At 35.5% G+C, this 21,253-nt stretch overlaps 1 protein-coding gene across 1 annotated transcript in view; it reads right to left on the bottom strand.

The window, feature by feature from the left end:
• The window catches only part of LOC127447481 (vang-like protein 1), a 47,782-nt gene that overhangs the window by 6,121 nt on the left and 20,408 nt on the right, over positions 1-21,253 (bottom strand). Inside the window, exons 3-6 of the mRNA XM_051709384.1 lie at positions 17,750-17,885; positions 5,631-6,065; positions 4,337-4,512; positions 2,360-2,493 (exon numbers count right to left, since the gene is read on the bottom strand). Coding sequence (XP_051565344.1) covers positions 2,360-2,493; positions 4,337-4,512; positions 5,631-6,065; positions 17,750-17,885 — 881 coding nt within the window. The remainder of the gene's footprint in view (positions 1-2,359; positions 2,494-4,336; positions 4,513-5,630; positions 6,066-17,749; positions 17,886-21,253) is intronic.

Below are 21,253 nucleotides of genomic sequence, written 5' to 3'. Positions count from 1 at the left end.
GTACGCACACACCGTGGGTTCGCCATCTCCAGAGGCAGTTAAAAATTCTGCAGTGCCACGGAGCTCAACTCAACCAAATCTTTATCAAAGAACATAAATTATTTACTATAGTCATTACTGGATGTTATATTGTGTATAGGTATCTTTTTTAGAACCTACACAATATATTTTCAGTTACAAATATGCAGGGGCGGATTTAGGCATGGGCAACATGGGCAACATGGGCAGCTGCATGGGGAGGCATCTTGCTGGGGGCGGAACGAGGCACCCACACAAAAAAGTGGGTGCCCTGAAGTCCAACAGCCATCTCATCTCCAACCACCCACAACCACAAAGTCAACAACTTATGATAGCGGGGGAGGGTGGAGGAGTGCTGAAGGGGGTTTCACCTAGGGCGCTATACAAGCTAGAACCGCTACTGCAAGTATGTGTATTTGTGTGGTTTGACATCTTGAATGAAAGACCTACTCAAGGCTACATACAGGGACATTGTATAATAATCGTCGCCATTTCTAATAGTTCGGTTTGCGCAGTTACACCAGCTTCATACACTAACCTGCAAACTCATCAATGTCACTTTGTTAATTCTTGAAGAAGTACAAAAACCTTCGTAACTTTGGACCGCCATCAGCTCGTAATGGGTGTATGATGCCTTGTCCATGGAAAGGGGTTTGTCTGCGTCCTGCAAGACTACTACATGACACGCCCACTACAAGGCACGCCCACTACAAGTTACGCCCCCTCCAAATAACCAGCGAAATCCTGAGGTCTCTTGGAACAGTTGGATGCCACATTCATACACTGTGTTTGTTGTGTTTATCTGGAGTCCCACAGCAACCCTACACTTATCCATAACTCTAAACCTAACCACAACCACAAAGATTTTAAAAGTGAAAAGTTGGTAAAATCATTAAATATAATGCAAATTTAAAGTTCTTTTGAATTCAATCATACCGCCATATCACTAGGTGGCGACAGTGAGGAGAAATGTGATGAAAATGAAGAGGAGATGAAGCTAGTGGCATGCTAAGCTAATAGGCTAATCGATTAGCTTGAAAGCTAACTGGAGAAAACAGAACAGATAAATGTTTATTTTACCATTTATATCTTTTTTTATTATTGAACAAGCAGAAATTGTATGAACACCTTCAGGAATAGATTAAAGAGTACGTTCACAAAATTTCACATTAAACAAGTAAGTTCAGTTTATCATTTATCTTCGGATTAATATGATATGTGGCATATATTAAAAAGTTTTCTTTGTCATATTTAAAGAGTTAAGAGAAAATAAATCATACAGCGATTGCATTGGTTTTTAAAAGTTCTTGTAGCCAATAAAATCACTTGATGATCTAAAGGGGGCGTTATGTGTAGTGTGCGTGTCATGAAGTGGGTGTTCCTTGTAGTCTTGTGGGACGCAGACTTGGGTCCATGCCGCAACCAGCTTCAGTCAATGTTATGTCACCCCCTTGTGGTCTCCCAAAGCTATTACGTCAGACTACATTGAATGCAGTGCAACTGGCAGTGAATTGAAAACACACAAATTAGGCTTCTAATTTAAATGTCGGTTTATGTTAATATATAGATGCCTCAAAAATGTATCAATAAAAAATGTGCATATTAATAAATTATATATTAATATTTTATGACATTCTATGACGTTTTATTTATTTTAAGGAATTTTAGAAGAAACTTCTGAGACAAAGTTGATAAATAAAATCCATTATGAATTATGAGCTTTAAAAGAGCAACCTCTGAGCAATAAAAATAATAATAATAATAATAATAATAATAATAATAATAATAATAATAAAAACATTAAAAAGTTTGTCTGGGACACATAGCATTACTGGATTATTTTCCTTAGGGGAATAATCCATGAAGCAGGAGACTTAGTATAGTAATTAAATATATATATGTGTTTAAAATAATGTTCACTCTCAAGAGATGAAGACTCCAGTCATGTCAGGAGCCTAACTAAAGTTGTTTTATTTTACACAGAGCTGGGCTGCCTTGTTGAGATCACATGACCAGCACTGGTAACTGAAAACCTTTGCTTTTGCATGATGCTGCCCTTACACCTCTAGGTGTCAGTATCTGTTCAAGATGGCTCAATCGACCAGTGCAACGTAAACACGAAATTACTGAGTGTACCTTTAAGCTCTTATTTCTATCAAGGAGACAACTGAGATATTGAAGAAATCTCATTTGTGAGTTTTCTTTCCTATGGGCATTCCCAAATGATGCACTTATGCAAATTTGCTGTGTCACCCTGACAACACACTAATGACAAAAAATGTTTGACAAAAGAATGATAAGTGTTTGGTCAGACAGTGATTTTGCAGATATAAGTACTCACCATCCACATTGTAGACTTTAAGTCCAGCCAGATGTTTAGCTGCCCTGGACTTAGCAGCTGTCAGTAGGGCAGGGTTGTGGATTGTGAAATCCTTATAATAGTGTTCCAGAATGACCAGAGCTGCTCGCTGTATGCTACAGCATGAGAGAGAGAGAGAGAGAGAGAGAGAGAGAGAGAGAGAGAGAGAGAGAGAGAGAGAGAGAGAGAGAGAGAGATAGAGATGCTGATCAACAAATAATCAAGGAAGAGACCAAGTTGTGTGTGCTGGACCAATCAGCATTGTGATTCTATTTGCCATGGCTGAATTTAAATTTTCACACCCCGCTGCCAAGATACTGCAGACTTACTAAACCCCTAGCCTTCTTTCTAGTGTCTTACTAATGTCTCAGCAACAACCCTTGACTTAAAAAGTAACTTATAGTCTGTATTTTTGTGCCACTAGTGGCACTAAATGGCCCATCTGGTCCGGACATAAATACATCGGCTCAACCAATGGTGTGAGTTTGGGGCAGGACTACCTGTTTGTGAACAGTGGACGATGAGGGAAGTCTTTGAAATTTTATAGAAAAACAGCTGGAATTTATTTTTATTTTTAACCCTCTGGGGTCTGAGGGTGTTTTGGGCTCTGGAGAAGTTTTAACATGCCTTGACATTTGTGCTCTTTTCAGTTGCTTAAAAACATATTAATGGCTAAAGTCTGATAACACTGTATTCAGCACAAACTGGGCTACAATAATATGTGAGCAACATGTATGTACATGTTTGTATTTTTTAGAAAATAACGTTTATGCGTGGTTTTTGCAAAAAAAATAAATAAATTTAAGTCACTGAAATAAGGCCATATAACACATACTAAACATTTGTTCACAAGACTTTTGAGAACTGGATCTTGTAGCCTAGAATTTTTGCTACAAAATGATGTGAAAACCATCCTAATCACTCATTCATACAAAACAATATAGTCATTTAACTTTTGTAAGACACTTTTAGTGTTATAAAGGCCATATGCGAGGAGGCGTGGATGATCATGAATATTGATGTGATTCACACCTGAGGAGACAAAGACCCCTCCCCTGAGAGAGAATGAATGTGAGGAGACTTAATGATTGAATGTGTTGTTTGTAGCTTAATCACAAAAACAAGTTTAAGTTAAAAGAAGTAATCTGACTATATATTTTCTTTACATAAAGACTTTACGTAAAAATTTAGACCTACATTACCGTTTAAAAGTTTTAGATTGGTAAGATTTTTTAATGTTTTTAAAAGAAGTCTCTTCTGCTCACCAAGGCTGCATTTACAAAAAAAAAAAAATAAATAAAAAAAAAAATATATATATATATATATATATATACTGTATGTTTGTGTGAACATACTTGGCTATAATTTGGGTACAAGTGCACTATTCACAAATAATGCAAATACTGTTGTTTTTTTTATTTTTAAAAATGCAAAAAAATTTCTTGTAGGGGTGTTTAGTCTCTAGTCATTTTAATTTGCTTTATATAAAGTCAATAGAATTCTATTGTATGTTGTCATCTAGGTAGCTAAATAAATGTATGTATGTGTGTTTTGGTGTGTTTGAGTGTGTGTCCAATGATGACATATTGTTTGACTGGAGCAACAGCACTAAAACCGAAGGCTGAATCATAAATGTGCAGCCAATGAAAGAATGAGAGCAAGAACAAAGGAAAGTGATGGGCAGGAGAAAGGAAGGGAGAGGGGAAGCCACTGAGGGCAGAGTTGGGAGTGTCTGTAATGGAGTGATTAATGGTCTTCTTTCCCTTGGCCCAACCTCAGCTCATTGTTATTGCATTAAACAGTGCGCAGACACACATACACACAGTTTTGTATATACAGTATATAAACCATATAATATTTCAGCAGAGGAGCAGCTCAGCCATAGAATCAGTGTTGTTTAGTCAACCTAAAAACCTGACTTCTGCTTTTCACAGCTGCACACATACACACACTGCGCACCTAAGTAGTCCCAGGTTGTAGTGGTGAGTCTCTCCATCAGTGGAGCGCACGACACAAAGAGAAAAGCAAGGCCGCAGATGCCGGATCTCCAGCAGCACTACTGCCAGGTAATGGATGAACAGCAGAGCATCCACCAATGACACTGCAAACTGCACTATGCCCTGGTAGTTCTCATCCTGTCAAGCACACACAGTAAAATAATAAGACCTTTAGGAATAGTTCACCCAAAAATGTATGTGCTGTCATCATTTACTCACGCTCATGCTATTCCAGATGTGTATGACTTTCTTTCTTCTGCTTAACACAAACAAAGATTTTTAGAAGAATATTTTAGCTCTGTAGGTCCTCACAATGCATGTGAATGGGTACCAAAATCTTTAAGCTCCAAAGTGCATATAAAGGCAGCATAAAAGTAATCCATAAGACTCAAGTGGTTAAATCCATGTCTTCTGAAATGTTATAATAGGTGTGGGTGAGAAACAGAACAATGTTTTAGTCTTTTTTTATTATAAATTCTCCTCCCTGCCCAGTAGGTGGTGATATGCACAAAGAATGCAAATCGCCAAACACAAAAATAGAAGAATGTGAAAGTGGAGATTTATTTAAAAAAGGACTTAAATATTTATCTGTTTCTCACCCACACCTATCTTATCACTTCTGAAGATATGGATTTAACAATTGGAGTCATGTGGATTACCTTTATGCTGCCTTTATGTCCTTTTGGATCTTCAAAATTTTGGTATCCATTCACTTGCATTGTGAGGACCAACAGAGCTGAAATATTCTTCTAAAAATCTTCATTTGTGTTCAGCAAAAGAAACAAAGTCATAAACATCTGTAATGGCATGCAGGTGAGTAAATAATGACAGCATTTTCATTTTTGGGTGAACTATCCCTTTAAAGAATGTTAATACCTAAAATACATTTAACTGTGAAAAATCACTATAACCCATGGCAATATGCAATTAATACACTTATGTTTGATAAATCATTATACAGTATTTATTATTATTATTATTATTATTATTATTATTATTATATACAATTATTTTACCAAGTAACATAGTTCAGTTGTAGGCTTGTAACATGTAAATATCAAAGATCATTCAGGTGGCTAATATAGAATTCAATTGATGTGCTATCACAAGATCTTTAAAAAAAGATCACAATTTTAATGCTAATTTTAATTTTGAATGTGGTTCATCCAATCAGATTTTGCAGCCAAAGCTATAAACACAGTTCCACAAATATCATAATAACCCTTTATGGTTGCTACACACCCATTTGCCCATACCTGTGAGTCCAAGATGCGCACTCCAAAGAACAGCCAATAGGAGAGCAGCAAGAGAAGCGTTAGCAACCCCAGCAGGGCACGGAACACAGCAATCCTGGGAAGGGAGGCTCTCGCAGGACGCACAAACAACGCCCAGCCGGCCAGCAGCAGAATAAGGAGCTTGAAAGCAAGTGAAAGAAACAGGCCCTCGCAGGCTGTGCCGCAAGCCTGCAGACGCTCCGGCCACACCAGCTGGGGCAGCACCAGGAAGGCCAGGGGGGTGACCAGGACCAGCAGGCCAAGGAAGAGGGTGAGGACCAAAGGAAGGAAACGTATACAGTTCAGCTTCTCTGCTGGAGTTTCTGTCTCCTTCCCGAAGCCAGCCAAATCCTCTTGAGACAAGCTGTGGTCTGATGTTCCGGTGACTGCTGTGGTAGTCTCGCCCCAGTTGTCATCCTGTCATCCAAGAGGTGGGAGGGGAACAGCATTAAAAATGTAACACCCACATAATAAATTAATGATAGGCCAATATATCGGCCAGGGTGATTATTGATCACCTGTTATTTGGCCGATTTACAGAAGTGGTCATTCAACCTGGTAGTATCAGTTCCAAAATCTACCGAAAGCCTTGACAATATATAGTACACATTTTATTTTATTTTTAGAATTTTTTGTGTGTGAGTAAACTTTTGAGCAAACATTGTAAAGAGGTGTATAATTAGCATTTGTTTAAATTTAGCATTTTTTATACACTTGATTTGCTATCATTAAATTGTATTATACATTTTGTCATTTTATTGACCATCAGCAGCCATGCTCGACCACTATGAAAAAATCAACACACCCAAGGCCAGCACTAGGACCAATCATAAAGAAAAATACACATTTACAGCTTTTGATGAACTTCCCTTTCCCTGCCTGTTAGTGAGATGACAGATCTGCTTACAGGCTAATGCAGACAGGCAGTACGGAAGTACTCAGGTCACCCTCATCAGCATATAATAATGCCAAACACTCAAAACTCCCATACATCTGCATATAAATGAACTTGAGTTCTAAGAGACAACATAATAACAAATGAGAATTTTCAAATGCTAACAACAGCACAGGGAATCTATACTCCACTAGAATATGAAATGCAGGGCAAGTTAGAATTCCATTATAGATTTTTCTGCACTAAAGACTGTAAAACATCCCCAGCTATTTATATATTAATTTATGCATTTGTATTTGTTTTTCTGAGTAGAGACTACAGGTGGTATGGTAATGCAGTTTAGCCAATTTAATTTGGATAGAGAAAAGTTTTCATTCCATATAAATGACAGCAATGCTATTATCATATTAATAATAAAGGATATAAATGACGGAGAGGAAAAAATGGAGGGATTACTGGTGAGTGAGAAGAATAATGGCAGAAAAGAATGTTTCAGAATCAGCTCTTGGTGCATTTAAAAAAAAAGAGAAAACCTTCCCTTTCCAATCTATACATAGTTTGAAGCTTGGGACAACCTTTGTGCAAAAATACTGGAGCTTAAAATGCAATCATCAGAAGTGAGGAAATGACAGATGGAAAAGGTTACAGAAGTGTATTGCGTTGTGGAAAAACAAACACAGATGCACACGAGCCCCGAAAATGGAGCCTATCTCCACCACATAACGTTTAGATTTAAAAGGGCTGGCTTTGCTATTATAGAGTGGCAATAAAAATTATGTAAACCTTTTGGAAATAGCTGGTTTTCTGCATTAATTGGTCATAAAATGTGATCTAATCTTCATCAAAGTCACAAGTTAAAGTGCTTAAGCTAAAAACACACAAACAATTATAATCTTACATGCCTTTATTGAACATATCCCATTAAACATTCACAGTGCTGAGGAAAAAGTAAGTGAACCCTTGGATTTAATAACTGGTCAATCCTCCTTTGGCAGCAATAACCTCAACCAAGCGTTTCCTTCACTGCGATTAGACCTGCACAACGTTCAGAAGGCATTTTGGAACTGTTTCAGCTCAACCATATTCTTAGGATGTCTGGTGTGAATGTCTCTCTTTCCACAGCATCTCTACTGGGTTAAGGTCTAGGCTCTGACTAGGCCACTCCAAAAGGTGGATTTTCATTTTTTGAAGCCATTCTGTAGTGGATTTACTTCAGTGTTTAGGGTCATTGTCCTGCTGCATGACCCAACTTCTACTGAGCTTCAGCTGGCACACAGTCATCCTGATATTATCCTGTAGGATATCTAGATAAACTTTTTCCCCTCGATGATGGCAAGCAGTCCAGGCCCCGAAGCAGCAAAACAGCCCCACATCATAATGCTACCTCCACCATACTTCACCGTTGGGAAGATGTTTTCATGTTGGTATGTGGTGCCCTTTTTACGCCTTATATAGTGCTGCAAGTTCTTCCCAAACAGTTCAGCCTTAGTTTCATTGGTTTACAAAACATTTTCCCAGTAGCGTTGTAGAGTGTGTGTGTGTGTGTGTGTGTGTGTAAATATATTTATATATATCACATCTATTATTATAAATATCTACCCCTTCATGCACATCTGAGAATTAATGGCAACACTATAGTATATAGCACACATCACTGCACGCTATGTATACTATTTATACTGTACTTAATTCAATTCAGTGCAATTGCCTCTAACTGTTAATTTTGTATATTGTGTAATGTGTATTGTGTAACATGCATACTGTGTAAACATCTGTGTATTGTTATTCTGTATATTGTTATATTGTTATTCTGTATATTGCTAATTGACATTCTGTATATTGTTATTCTGTACACTGTTATATTGTTATTGTGTACATTGTTATTCTGTACATTGTCCTATTGCTATTCTATACATTGTTATTCTGTTGAGTGTACTTATTGTATTTACATGTATGGCTGCAATGACTGGACCACGCACATAAGCTTTTCACACATCATTTCACTTATGTAATGGTGTAGTGACAATAAAAGTGAGTTGAGTTGAGTGTCAAGGTGGTCTTTGGAAAACTTCAGGCGCTCAGCGGCAAGTACCTATGCTTGTTGAATATAAACCTAACAAACCTAATCAAGTAATTTAGAAATCCCAAGGGTTCACTTGAAACAAGGTGAGACAGCATTTAGCTGTTATGCCACCCACAGCTGGAACCAGCTTCCAGAAGAGGTCAGGTGTGCTCCAACAGCAGTCACATTCAAGTCCAGACTGAAAACATAATTTAGCTGTTTATTCATTTATTCATAGCACTGTGCTGCACTTACTGATTGTACTGCCTCATTTTATTTCTGTATTCTTTTTCTTTTCTTTTTTTTTATTCATTTTAATAATTTTTACTTTTTAATTTTTTCTTATTTCTTACTCTTATTTCTTATTCTTATTTCTAAGAAAAAAAAATCTTATTTCTTGTAATTAATTGGTTTTAAAATTTATTTTATCTTGTATTTTCTTTATCATTTTTATGTAAAGGACTTTGAATTGCCATTGTGTAATAAATAAACTTGCCTTGCGTAAAAGGATATTTCACTCAAAAATGATCATTCTTTCATCATTTACTCACTGTTATGCCATCTCAAACTCTTTATTATCTTTTCTTTCTTCTACACAAACAAATATTTTTTTTAAAGAATATACAGTATAATGTGTTCTTATCCATACAATGCATGTCACAGAGGTCCAAAACTTTCAAGCTCCTAAAAGGACATAAAGGCAGCATAAGGTAATCCATACAACTTGAGTGGTTTGATCCATGTCTTCTGAAGTAATACGGTCAGTTTTGGGTGAGAAATTGACCAAAATGTAATTCCTTTTTCACTATACATCTGCAGTCTCCTTGGCGTGCTCATGAGAGATGCTTGTTCACGCTTCTTCACGCTTGACGCATGCGCAAACTTTATGCTGCCTTTATGCCCTTTTTGGAACTTAAAAAAGTGTTGGACCCCATTGACTTGCATTATATGGACAAAAACACATAATATGTCATTTAAAAAAAAAAATGTTGTGTTCTGCTGAAGAAAGAACATCATAAGGGTAAATGTAAAAATTAGAATTTTTGTGTAAACAATTCCTTTAAGACTTCTCTATGAAAATGATGTGAAGTAAGTGACAACCATTATGGGTTGCATCCTTCAAAATACAGTCTTTTTATAAAGCCTTCCATTGTGACAGATTCACAGTGTAGGCAGACAGAATGCATCTTGTGTGAATGGTCCTTATGTCTGTTTGGAGAATCTGTTTGAACTCATGTTCGCGTTTGATTTAACACAAGCACAACTATTTTATATTTTTGGTGTAGTATAATTTCTGAAATATAAATTGATAGTGAGTTCAACTGCACTATTGCTTTTTAAAATATGATGTCTTGGTTAACTCAATAACTCTAATGAGCAGATTCTTTCTGTGCTAGAAAGCAGACTATAGTGCAGCACTGCCTCTGGTTTAGGACTGCGGACTGATCTGTTTCATTTGCCCACAGTCCACATTGCTGAGTGTGCTTCCCCCACTGAGAGAGACAAAAGAAGCACACAACACAGCAAATAGTGTGTGTGTGTGTGTGTGTGTGTGCGTGTGTGTTTGTGTGTTCTGCTAGACTCGTGTGCAGCTCATTTCCCTCTTACAGAGCCATAGTCTGAGCTGGACCATAGAAAGAAAAGCAGGAAGAGAGGGAGTGGTAACCAAGTGTGAGAAAATCAAGTACCTCTCTCCTCTCCACCCTCCATCCTGTTCCTCTCGTATTTTTTCCAAAATAAAACTCAATAGATGTTTTAGTCAGGTCTGCAACTTCACATAAAAATGAATATACAGAACGCAACCATTATTAAATAATTGAAGGGACTGTTCAACCAAACATGAAAATTCTGTCATCACTTATTCACCCTTATGTTGTTCCACACCTAAAGGGGATATCAGGCAGAATGTTAGTCTCAGTCACCATTCACTATCAATGCATCTTTTTTTCATACAAGGCAAGTAAACAGTGAGTGAGGCTATTGCATTGTCTTTTGTGTTACATGGAAAAAAGTTATATGGGTTTGGATGGAACAACATGAGGGTGAGTAAATCATAACAACATTTATATTTTTGGGTGAACTACTGTATCCCTTTAACATGTATTGAACATTCCTTAAAAAGCTGACTTTTTGAAAGATTAGAAGCTGCCTTTGACAGGCAAGGAGTTTCAAGTGCCTCATTATAAGTCTCTGGATATTACATTGAATGAGAGGTGTGATTAATCAGAGTCAAGTGAGTGATGGCCACTGCAGAGGCTGTAGGGGTAATTGAATCTGGGGTGTAGGGACTGACTCTGATGGAACCAACAGAAGAATTTGTTTTGTCCACACATTTGTCAGGAAACTAACAAAACCACCATAAGCCTTCAATTGATTTTTAAGCAGTGAAAACACCTAAAGACCCAAAATAAAGGATGATGATCGACTTAATCAGGGGACAAGAATACATTGTTTATATCTACTAATAGATTATTATTATGCTTATTACTAATAATAATCAAAATAAACTATTCTTCTGTTAATTCATGTTGGTTCATTAGCCTTACTGTAGGCTGTTTATGGTTACTAGTGGTTTATGGAAACTTGGTAGGGAATTTAACTGATAATCAGTCGCATGTGTGAGTATATCAGCTATTTTTCAATGGCTCATCCAAAAAGATTTTAAAGCAAGAATTATCTGTTTTATTAACATAATTGGCAAATAGACACACTTAAACAGGGGCACAAACAAGCAAAAATAAACATACCCTTTCTTGGCATGCTTCACATGCTTGCTATTGCAAGTCATACTTTTCATTAACGTCTAAAGTTTCCTCACTGTAGACCACACTTCAGAGGCCCAGGATGAATGACGGGAAGTAGAAAAAATATCAGAGCCAACATGATGACATCACACAGGGAAGAATAGACTTGACAGCCATTCAACAGCATGCCATTAACCTGTTAGCAGTGCTAGGGGCTTTCCTCTATTTACTGGATATTTATAGTATTCCAAATGTACTAGAGTGTTTTGCTCAGAAGATCCTTCATATAAGGCTGACTGTGGGAAATTATATATATTTACTCTTTTTTTTTTTTTTTTTTATACATAACTCATAGGCTACTATTAACCTCCCATATTTTGCTATAAGAAATACTGATTAATGCATTTGGCATCATGAACTAACAATGAACAATATATTTTTACAGCATTTATCAATCTTTGTTAATGTTAGTTAATAAAAACACAAATTTTCATTGTTAGTTCATGATTTAAAAAAATGTAATACTATATGCAGTGTTGGGTGTATCCGATAACAAAGTAATTAGTTACTGTAATCTAATGACTTTTTAGTCAAAAAAGTCATGTAAATTTTTTAATTCTTGTAATCAGATTACAGTTACTGACTTTCAATTAAAGCAATTGCTTTTAAGTACAATACTTGCACTAAAGTAATATGTGTAATACAGTACATTTAAAATATGAATTCATATGTACATCTGTTAGTGTTTCTGTGACAGCTGAAGGGTGTGCAACAATGAATGAGGAAATATAGATATTTTGAATTTGAGCAGAAAACCAAAAACTCTTCTAGGAAAAGAGATACAGAAAATAAGTTAAAAGTAAAATAATTAGTAATGTGATTACTTTTTTAGATAAAGTATTCAGTAAAATAATCTGCTTACATATTTTAGAGAAGTAATTATTAATGTGTGGATTACTTATTTTGAGTAACTTACCCAACACTGAGTACATGTTGAAAATAAAATCAACCAAAGTTAATAAATGCTGTAAAAGTATTGATAACTGTTAGTTCATGTTAAATGTTATTAACTAATGTTAACAAATGGAACCTTATTGCAAAGTCTTACTGCAACATTTATAGTAGATGTGCCACCAGTAATGGTACCATTAAAATATTTACATCGAGAAAGACTAGATCATAATACTGAATTTAATACAATAAGTCAGAATATTACAATCGCCCTATAATGAGACAATTGTACCACTTAAAAAAAAAAAGGATATAAACCTACTGTATCTCAAATATGAGCTAAATAGTTTTGACACTTATTTTTTTAAGCAAAAGTCTAAGTTGTACTTAATAGTTAATACTATTTGTGAAATTATTAAAAAAAATGTTTTACTTAGATTTATCATTTCGATTAAACATAATTTACATTAAAATACTTTTATTGTGTGGGGCAACTGGATGTCATATTCTTTATTAAGGCTACACATCCAAAACAAGCTAAGAAATGTGTTCCTAAATTACTTTATTATATGAAGAACAAAAGTGTTATATACATTTTAATTAAATGATACACAAAAAGTTGAGTACACAACAGACAAAAAATAAATAAATAGAAAATTTACTGTAAATATAACATTTTGCTACAATGGGAGTACACCTAAATGGAATTCTGTAATTTAAAGTTTTAATGATTAGTTAATTGTGGCAGCTGTATCTCTCATTCATGTGAACTTTTAACCAAAAACTTAAAAAATAAAAAAAGATGCAAGTTTAAAGTCATCACAACAGAAGAAAAATACTAGATATCCAAAACAAAAAAGTTTATATCTCAAATTCAGTTTCAATTTCATTGAAGACTTTTCAGATGAAATGATCAAATTAACATTCTTTCCTGATGCTGAATATGTGTCATCATTCTGACTTGTTTATATTTGGAGAAATTGTCTTTTTTTACAATTGTTTCCAACCTCCTCCACTGTTAAATACTGTGGTAGAATTCTGACAGCTCTGCAAGAGTAAATGGAATTATCCATGAAAAAATGAAACCCTACTAACGTTCAGCGATTCTGAACATCAGACAGATTCGTTTTAGCTTCCATATATGAATATCATTTTATTCTCTATTGATCTATAAAATATAAAGCATTAAATTTTCAGTACCAGGTCTGCCCTGTTTGATCGGAATTCTCTTCCATGTCTTAAAGCCCTCTCAAGCACTAATGCATTTAAAACCACACACACATATACATTCACACAAATGAATGTAGACAGACATGAGGACATATAAAAACTTAGTGTGCCTTTTGGCCCTGAGGGTGAATCAAGTAGGTCAGAATAACTGAGACCCAGTAGGAAGTACAAAGCAGTGTCCCTTCAAACCGAGATGTGTGTCATTGCCAGTTTCCATATCTGTCTACACATAGACACCCCCCTCACCACACACACTTTCCCCTCAAGATCTGTCATTAGCATTTTCATTAAGTAACTGTATTCCACTACAGTTACAATTTAAATCATTGGTATTTAGAATACAGTTACATTCAAAAAGTATTTTGATTACTGAAGAGTTTACTTTGCATTTTATTGTCATTTGTTTCATTTAATATTTAGTCCTTTCAGATGGAAAACATTTATACATATAAATGATGCAATCCAAAGTGCATTTGAACAGCGGTGAAACACTTTCTTATGATGTGTTACATTCATACGAGCAGACAGAGAAGTAAGTCTGAAGTAAGTTTGGAGCAGAAGAAATAGAAATAAACCTTGTGTAAATTGTCAGCTTTACACTAAGCTAAAATACTATTTCTAGCCATTTTACATGCACATGTTACCAGGCACAATCATATTTTTTTATCAAGAAAATTCACGTTGGATCATAATTTCTTTTTTTCCTTGTAAGACCTTTGATATTAGGGCAAAATCATCATATTCTTAATAATAAGTTTTGTATTGTTTTCCTGTAAAAATATGTAAAAATCCTTAAAACAAGATCAATTTGATTTATCTTGTTTTAGAAACAACACTGCATAAGATATTTAGGTTTTTCAGAGAATGTATTTTTAACATGTGTATTTTGTCTTACTGTACTGGCAGAGTTTTTATAGTCAAAACAAGTTAAAAAATCTACCAGTGCTGAAGAAGTAATCCAAAGTATTTAGAATACATTACTGACCTTGAGTAATCTAATAGAATACGTTACAAATTACATTTTACAGCATGTATTCTGTAATCTGTAGTGGAATACATTTCAAAAGTAACCCTCCCAACCCTGTTCATTGTCTCATTAAATATTCCAGCACAGACTCTGCACCTTCCCTGTGCCTTGGTTGCATCTTGTACATGTGTATTTATGTAACTCAAGAGTTACTATGTCAGCGTGTATGAAGTGATTTTCTCATCACCAATGTCACAGCAAAACAGTTGTAAAGGTCACATTAAGTAAAGGCACTACAGTTTTATACAACACTCCCTGTTCAATGTAAGTGATTTTTTTACTGAAGTATGTAGAAAAGAATATATGCTGCTTGAGACAAAAATATCATCCCTTTGAGGTGGGACTACTTTTCTTGGTGGATGAACTTCTGGTTATGTGTTACTAACTTAATTCCTGTTAGTGGAATTAGCAGAACTCAGCTCCATCTAAACCAGCAGTTCTCAATCTGTTTTGCTTTAGGGCCAAAATTTTACATTGGACACGAAGTGATGATTCAACACAGTACTAAATTTTTTACAGTAACCATACAAAAGCAAAAATGTCCTTGAAATCAAACACTAACATTTTTTACTATTACCATGAATTGCATAGGCCCAGCAATAAGCAAAATTATTAACATTAAGAAAAATAACAATTTTGTAAATTGTCTGTGACATTATCAGAAAAGATCTGCGATCCGCCAATTGGGAAACACTGATCTAAACAGTGCTTTATGAATTCTTCCAGGTATGTCACGTTACTTCCATGTCCTTTCCTGGTAAACTCACATTGATGGCAAACAAAAGTAACTGGACTTAGATTTTTAGCTGGTCAAGATTTTAGCTGGTTTCTTATTTTCATTTGCAGTTCTGCCTGTTAGTGTATTACAGTACGCACATTTCCTATTCATTACACACAATGAGACGAAATTATTGTCTGTGGAACCGACAGCCGGTCACATATGCAGGACCCGGAATATTCCTTTAATCACAAAACAGTACATTTTCACAAACAAATAACTGACAGTTTGGAACATTCAGTAAACTGACTGTTTTCTGGAGCATGTCACTATCTGAAATCCCTGTTATCCTCTTTACTCTGTTAACTATGGGCTGTGTGTTTGCCAGAAATCTTGATGACGCCACTAAGTGCATTCAACCTCATTTTACTGTACATCACATACAGTCTGCATGATTCTACGCAAATGCATATGCAATGCAGCATTAAAATGCACAAGAGAGTATTTGTGTCTGTACATCTATGTACTGTATGTGAACATGACAATGTGTGTGTCTTCCCTTTTTATTTTGGTCTTTAAAAGTGCAATGAGCTATTTATAAATAAAATAAAAAAACTTCAACTTTCTATTGTGTAGCAAAAGTGATCACATTCTAAATAAGTAGATATTTAGCGGACACTTTCAGTCAAAGCAACCTACATAACACTTACTAGTCAAGTCAAGACTTATTCCAGGTTCAGTCCGCTCAAGTAACTGATTGTTAATCAAAAAACTCTCTGTCTTCATTCATTAAACTTCCATGCTCACACAACCTGTGTTTTACAGTATAAAGCTTCCCAATGAGGCATGGAATTGACATTGTCTGCAATTTAAATATTCCAAATGTAGAGAAAAGTATCTTTATTAATATATTGTTATTTCTAAAACAACCCATTTGTTTAAGAAATGCTCCCTTTCCTTTAACAGCTAGCTGTCACAGACCTCGGCCCCCTGTTGCTGTACTCTAATCCTTGTCAGCCAGCACAGAGTGGCAGTGCTGGGTGCTCTGAGATTGTGTTTTATTCAATGTAATTTATAGTACACTTATCACAGGTCCAGTCCCTCTTGAACAGAGGTAAAAGGTATAGTTAAACCAAAAATAAAAATGTAAATAGTTTACTCACCCTTATGTTGTTCCAAACCTATATGACTTTATTCTTTTCTGGAACACAGGAGATGTTAGGCAGAATGTTAGTCACCATTCACTTTAACTGCATCTTTTTTTCTTCCGTACAATGAAAGTGAGTGGACTCTGTCATTCGGCCGAACATCTCCTTTTGTGTTCCACGGAACAAAGAAAGTCAGATGGGTTTGGAAAAACACGAAGGTAAGTAAATGATGATACATTATTCATTTTTGAGTGAACTATCCATTTAAGTATCTTGATCAATGACTCAAAGGTGATAGTACATGGATCAACCCTTGTTGGTTCGTACTTGCAACCTTTCAGTTACCAGCCCAGATCTTTAACCTCTATATTGCGGTCTCTCAGTCTTCTTTCTTCCTTTTAAATTCAGAAATTTGGATTAAATGTGCTGACATACATTCTCTCTATCACAAAATGCTACAGGATCCACAATAGTGATACAACAAAAGTTAATTATTCCAATGTTTCTGCATTAAAGGGATAGTCCACCCAAAAATGAAAATTATCTCATCATTTACTCACTCTCATGCCATAACAGATGTGTATGACTTTCTTTCTTCTACAGGACACAAACAGAAATTTGTAGAAGAATATCTCAGCTCTGTAGATCCATACAATGCAAGTGAATTGTGACCAAAACTTTGATTCTCCAAAAAGCACATACAGTCAGCATAAAAGTAATCCATAAATCTCCAAGGGGTTTAATCCATGTCATCTGAAGGGATCCAATCGGTTTTGGGTGGGAACAGACACAAATATACCTCTCCTTGCCGTCTCCTTGGAGATCATGATTTCAAGCTTGATTGCACTTTCTAACACCATCTAGTGCTCTGTGCATGCGTCAAGCACTAGGAAGTGTAATCAAGCTTGAAATCATGATCGTGCATAGATCCTGCAATGGCAGGATGTACAGTGAAAAAGAGTAATATTTTGGTCTGTTCTCAACCAAAACCGATTAGATCAGTTACTTCTATGCTGCCTTTGTGTTTTTTGGAACTTCAGAGTTCTGGTCACCATTCACTTGTATTGTATGGACCAACAGAGCTGTAATATTCTTCTAAAAACCTTTGTTTGTGTTCAGCAGAAGAAAGAAAGTCATACACATCCGGGATGGCATGAGGGTGAGTAAATGATGATACAATTTTCATATTTGGGTGGACTATCCCTTTGAGACTCAGTCTCTTTCACCCACTCTCACAGTTTTTCTACTTTAACACTACACACTAAACCCTCTACCCACACATTCATGTACAATAACTCGTTCACTCATTCACACACGTTCACTCACCTGGGCATCTGTGGGGGCGGAGCTCTGATCCGGTTGCTGTGGTTGAGCAGACGATGCACTGATGGTGACATTTTTGTCTGAGCGGCTGCTGCTGTCTCGGCTGTGTGATTTGTGTCGATCCCTACTGCTGCGTTCACTGCACGACAAAGACACACACAGTGACGGAGGTGAGGGAAACGCTGTCGCCATGACGATCAGAGAGGAGACTCTGAGTTAGACTAATGTCAGGATAACTACTGCCATCACTCTTCCTTCTCATCCTCCTCCTTCTCTCACTTTCCTCTCTCGCTCTCTCACACATGCCCTCGCTGGAGCATCTGGTGCAAACTGGGTTAGATGCAGTCAGCTGTGACGACCCTAATCCAAGCAGAGATTTCTCTCTCCCTCTCTCTCTCTCTCTCTCTCTCTCGCTCTTTTCTGTCTTTTTCATTTCCCCCATAGCTAATGTCTGGTAAGCCTTAGAATAAAACAAAACAAATCAACACAAACAAATACAGCATTAATGCACACATTCTGTCAGTCAGTGACCGAGAGACACCCTGCTCTGTGTAATTCTTTACATCAGCAAACAAGTCTCTGGTGAACATCTGCACAGATAGATTATGCTTCCATGATCACACAACCTGTGTTTTACCATCAGGGTTCCCACACCATTAAATCTCCATGACTTTTCCATGACCTTTCCATGTCATTCATGATTAAAAGTTAAGTTTTTAAGAGAATGCTGAGGTTGATCTCCAATTGTGTGTCAGGTAAAAAACTTTTGAATGAATAGATTTTAAAAACTACCCTGATCAGTGTAAAACGTCTCAAAAAAGACCCTGAATGGACCAAGTTTGACTGTACATAAGTGATTCTTATCATGTTAGATCAGTGAACAAAAATGGAGAGAGTGCATTATGAGGATTAGAAAACTGCTTTACAGTTGATGATGACCTGAAAATTTTTACATTTGAAGACGGGTTGATTTGTTACAATAATTGTATTATTAAAGTATCCAATACAACCCTTAAAAAAAAAAAAAAAAATAAAAAAATATAATATATATATATATATATATATATATATATATATATATATATATATATATATATAAAAATAAACTAAAATACATAACAATCATCATAGACCCTGGCCCCCTGTTGCTTTACGTTAATCCTTGTCAGCCTGGGCAGAGTGGGAATGCTGGGTACTTTGAGATCGTGTGGTATTATAGAACAGTATGTCTATAGCTGAGCTGTATGGACTAAGCCAAACAGCTGCTTTGAAATAAAACAAAGCACAAAGTCCAAGTTCAAAGTTTGCTGGCAGACAGGAATAGTGGGTAAAACTAACATTGTTTCAATGATACTTAAAATGTAAATGATGGAAAAGTTGATGTGAATGAATGTTTGAATACATGGTAATCATAATTTGTATATATAGGTAACAAAACCTTTACATTTGTAAATTATTTTTCAGAAATGCTCACTTAGAGTAGGGTCATTATCAATAAATGGTGCCCTTTGTGTGCTTTTGTACACATGGCTTACTGTTCATATAATTAACAGGACACTGAACTTTTTTACTAACATTTACTGTAACACACAGTGACTGTTTTGAAGTTATGTGGCATTTTAGGGTTAGGCATAGGATTAGTAAAGATAAATAACTATTGGTACTTTGGAAGGCTGTAAGAACATATTTACAATATGGGGTAATAGTTTAAGAACTGGCCATCGATAAACCCAAACCAATGTGACCACTAATCTGAATATTGGCAATGTCTATGACAATTGTGGCCATGACACATTGATTAAATATGTCTTGAAAGGTTAGCAGTAACCTTTTCAAATGAAATAAAATAAATAAATAAGAAAGAAAATTCTCTCATCATTTACTCACCCTCATGCCATTTACTCACCCTCATGCCATCCCAGATGTGTATGACTTTAATTCTTCTGCAGAACAAAAACAAAGATTTTTAGAAGAATATTTCAGCTCTGTAGGTCCATACAATGCAAGTCAATGGTGACCAGACATTTCAAGCTCCATAAATCACATAAATGCAGCATAAAATTAATCCATATGATGCCAGTAGTTAAATCTATGTCTTTAGAAGTGATATGATAGGTGTGGTGAGAAACAGATCAATATTTAAATTTCACTTTCACATTCTGAAAGTGAAAGTGGAGATTTATAGTTAAAAAGGACTTAAATATTCACCCAAAGTGATTGCACCGCTTCAGAAGACATACAGTATATTAAACCACTGGAGTCTTATGGATTACTTTAATGCTGCCTTTATGTGTTTTTTGGAGCTTCAAAGTCTGGCCACCATTCACTTGCATTGAAAGGACCTACAGTAGAGAGCCGAGATATTCTTCTAAAAATCTTCATTTGTGTTCATCAGAAGAAAGTCATACACAGCATGATGTGAGTAAATGATGAGAAAATTTTCATTTTTGGGTGAACTATACCTTTAAGGGCATATTTGGTAATAGTTTATGGATCAACCCTTGTGGTGTCGAACTTCCAGTCTTTAAATTACCAGGCCAGATCTTAAACCACTACACTACACCACACCACAGTCTATCACTCTTCTCTCTTCTTTAATTTTCTAAAAATTACTTTAAATTATACATTTATACTTTGACTTTGACCATGCTAAATGGCTTTGTACTGAATTCCCAAAGAAATATATATATATATAATATATATATATATATATATATATATATATATATATATATATATATATATATATATATATATATATATATATATATATTTCTTTATCCAAATACAATCTATGAATTAATATATTTCTCAACTGTGCATGCACAATTCTGTATGTATGTCCATATTCAAAATACCCTGTAGGGAGCATATATATAATTATATGTTATGCAAACTGGGTTTTATGTTAATGGTTTCAAGAAAGTGGAGGGAGTATGATACTCTGAGGCTAAACACTAAAGTGTTTACACCAATGTTCCTTCTAATTTTTGTGCTTTATGAGCAAAACCTAATTCTATTGGGCAGACTGAGTTAATTCTAATGGCCACCAGAGCAAAACACTTAATGTACCAGACAGACTTGTACAATGTTTTCTGTGCCATTCTTAAAAAAGGCTTTCTATGTGAAAATGTTTTAATTATTATTTTTAATTTAACTTTCAGAGATAACAGATGATGGTAGAGGATAGGCCTACAGAACATACACATATACATCCAGAGATACACACAAAAATACAGACTGACCAACAAAGAATATTAGACTAAAGGAATGAGAGAAGTAAAAGAGGCAGGACATTTAACATCCAAACTAAGAGAAAGAGAAAATACATTTGCGGCTTTTTTAGTGAAGCCACTTAAATTCTCTGCTTTCAATCTGGAATTCCAGAGGCTTTTTTGGGCATTCCACTGTAGTTGTTATAGGAAACCTAACAATAGTGAAGCTCAATAAAAACTTCCTAATTACAGTGGGTGGGGTCAGCACTGTTCAATAAAATTAAGGCATATC

The sequence above is a fragment of the Myxocyprinus asiaticus genome, chromosome 10 (genome assembly GCF_019703515.2).
Source record: "Myxocyprinus asiaticus isolate MX2 ecotype Aquarium Trade chromosome 10, UBuf_Myxa_2, whole genome shotgun sequence".
In the NCBI taxonomy this organism is placed as follows: Eukaryota; Metazoa; Chordata; class Actinopteri; order Cypriniformes; family Catostomidae; genus Myxocyprinus; species Myxocyprinus asiaticus.
Note: the sequence above shows the minus strand (reverse complement) of the source record. Positions and strands in the feature narration are given on the sequence as shown.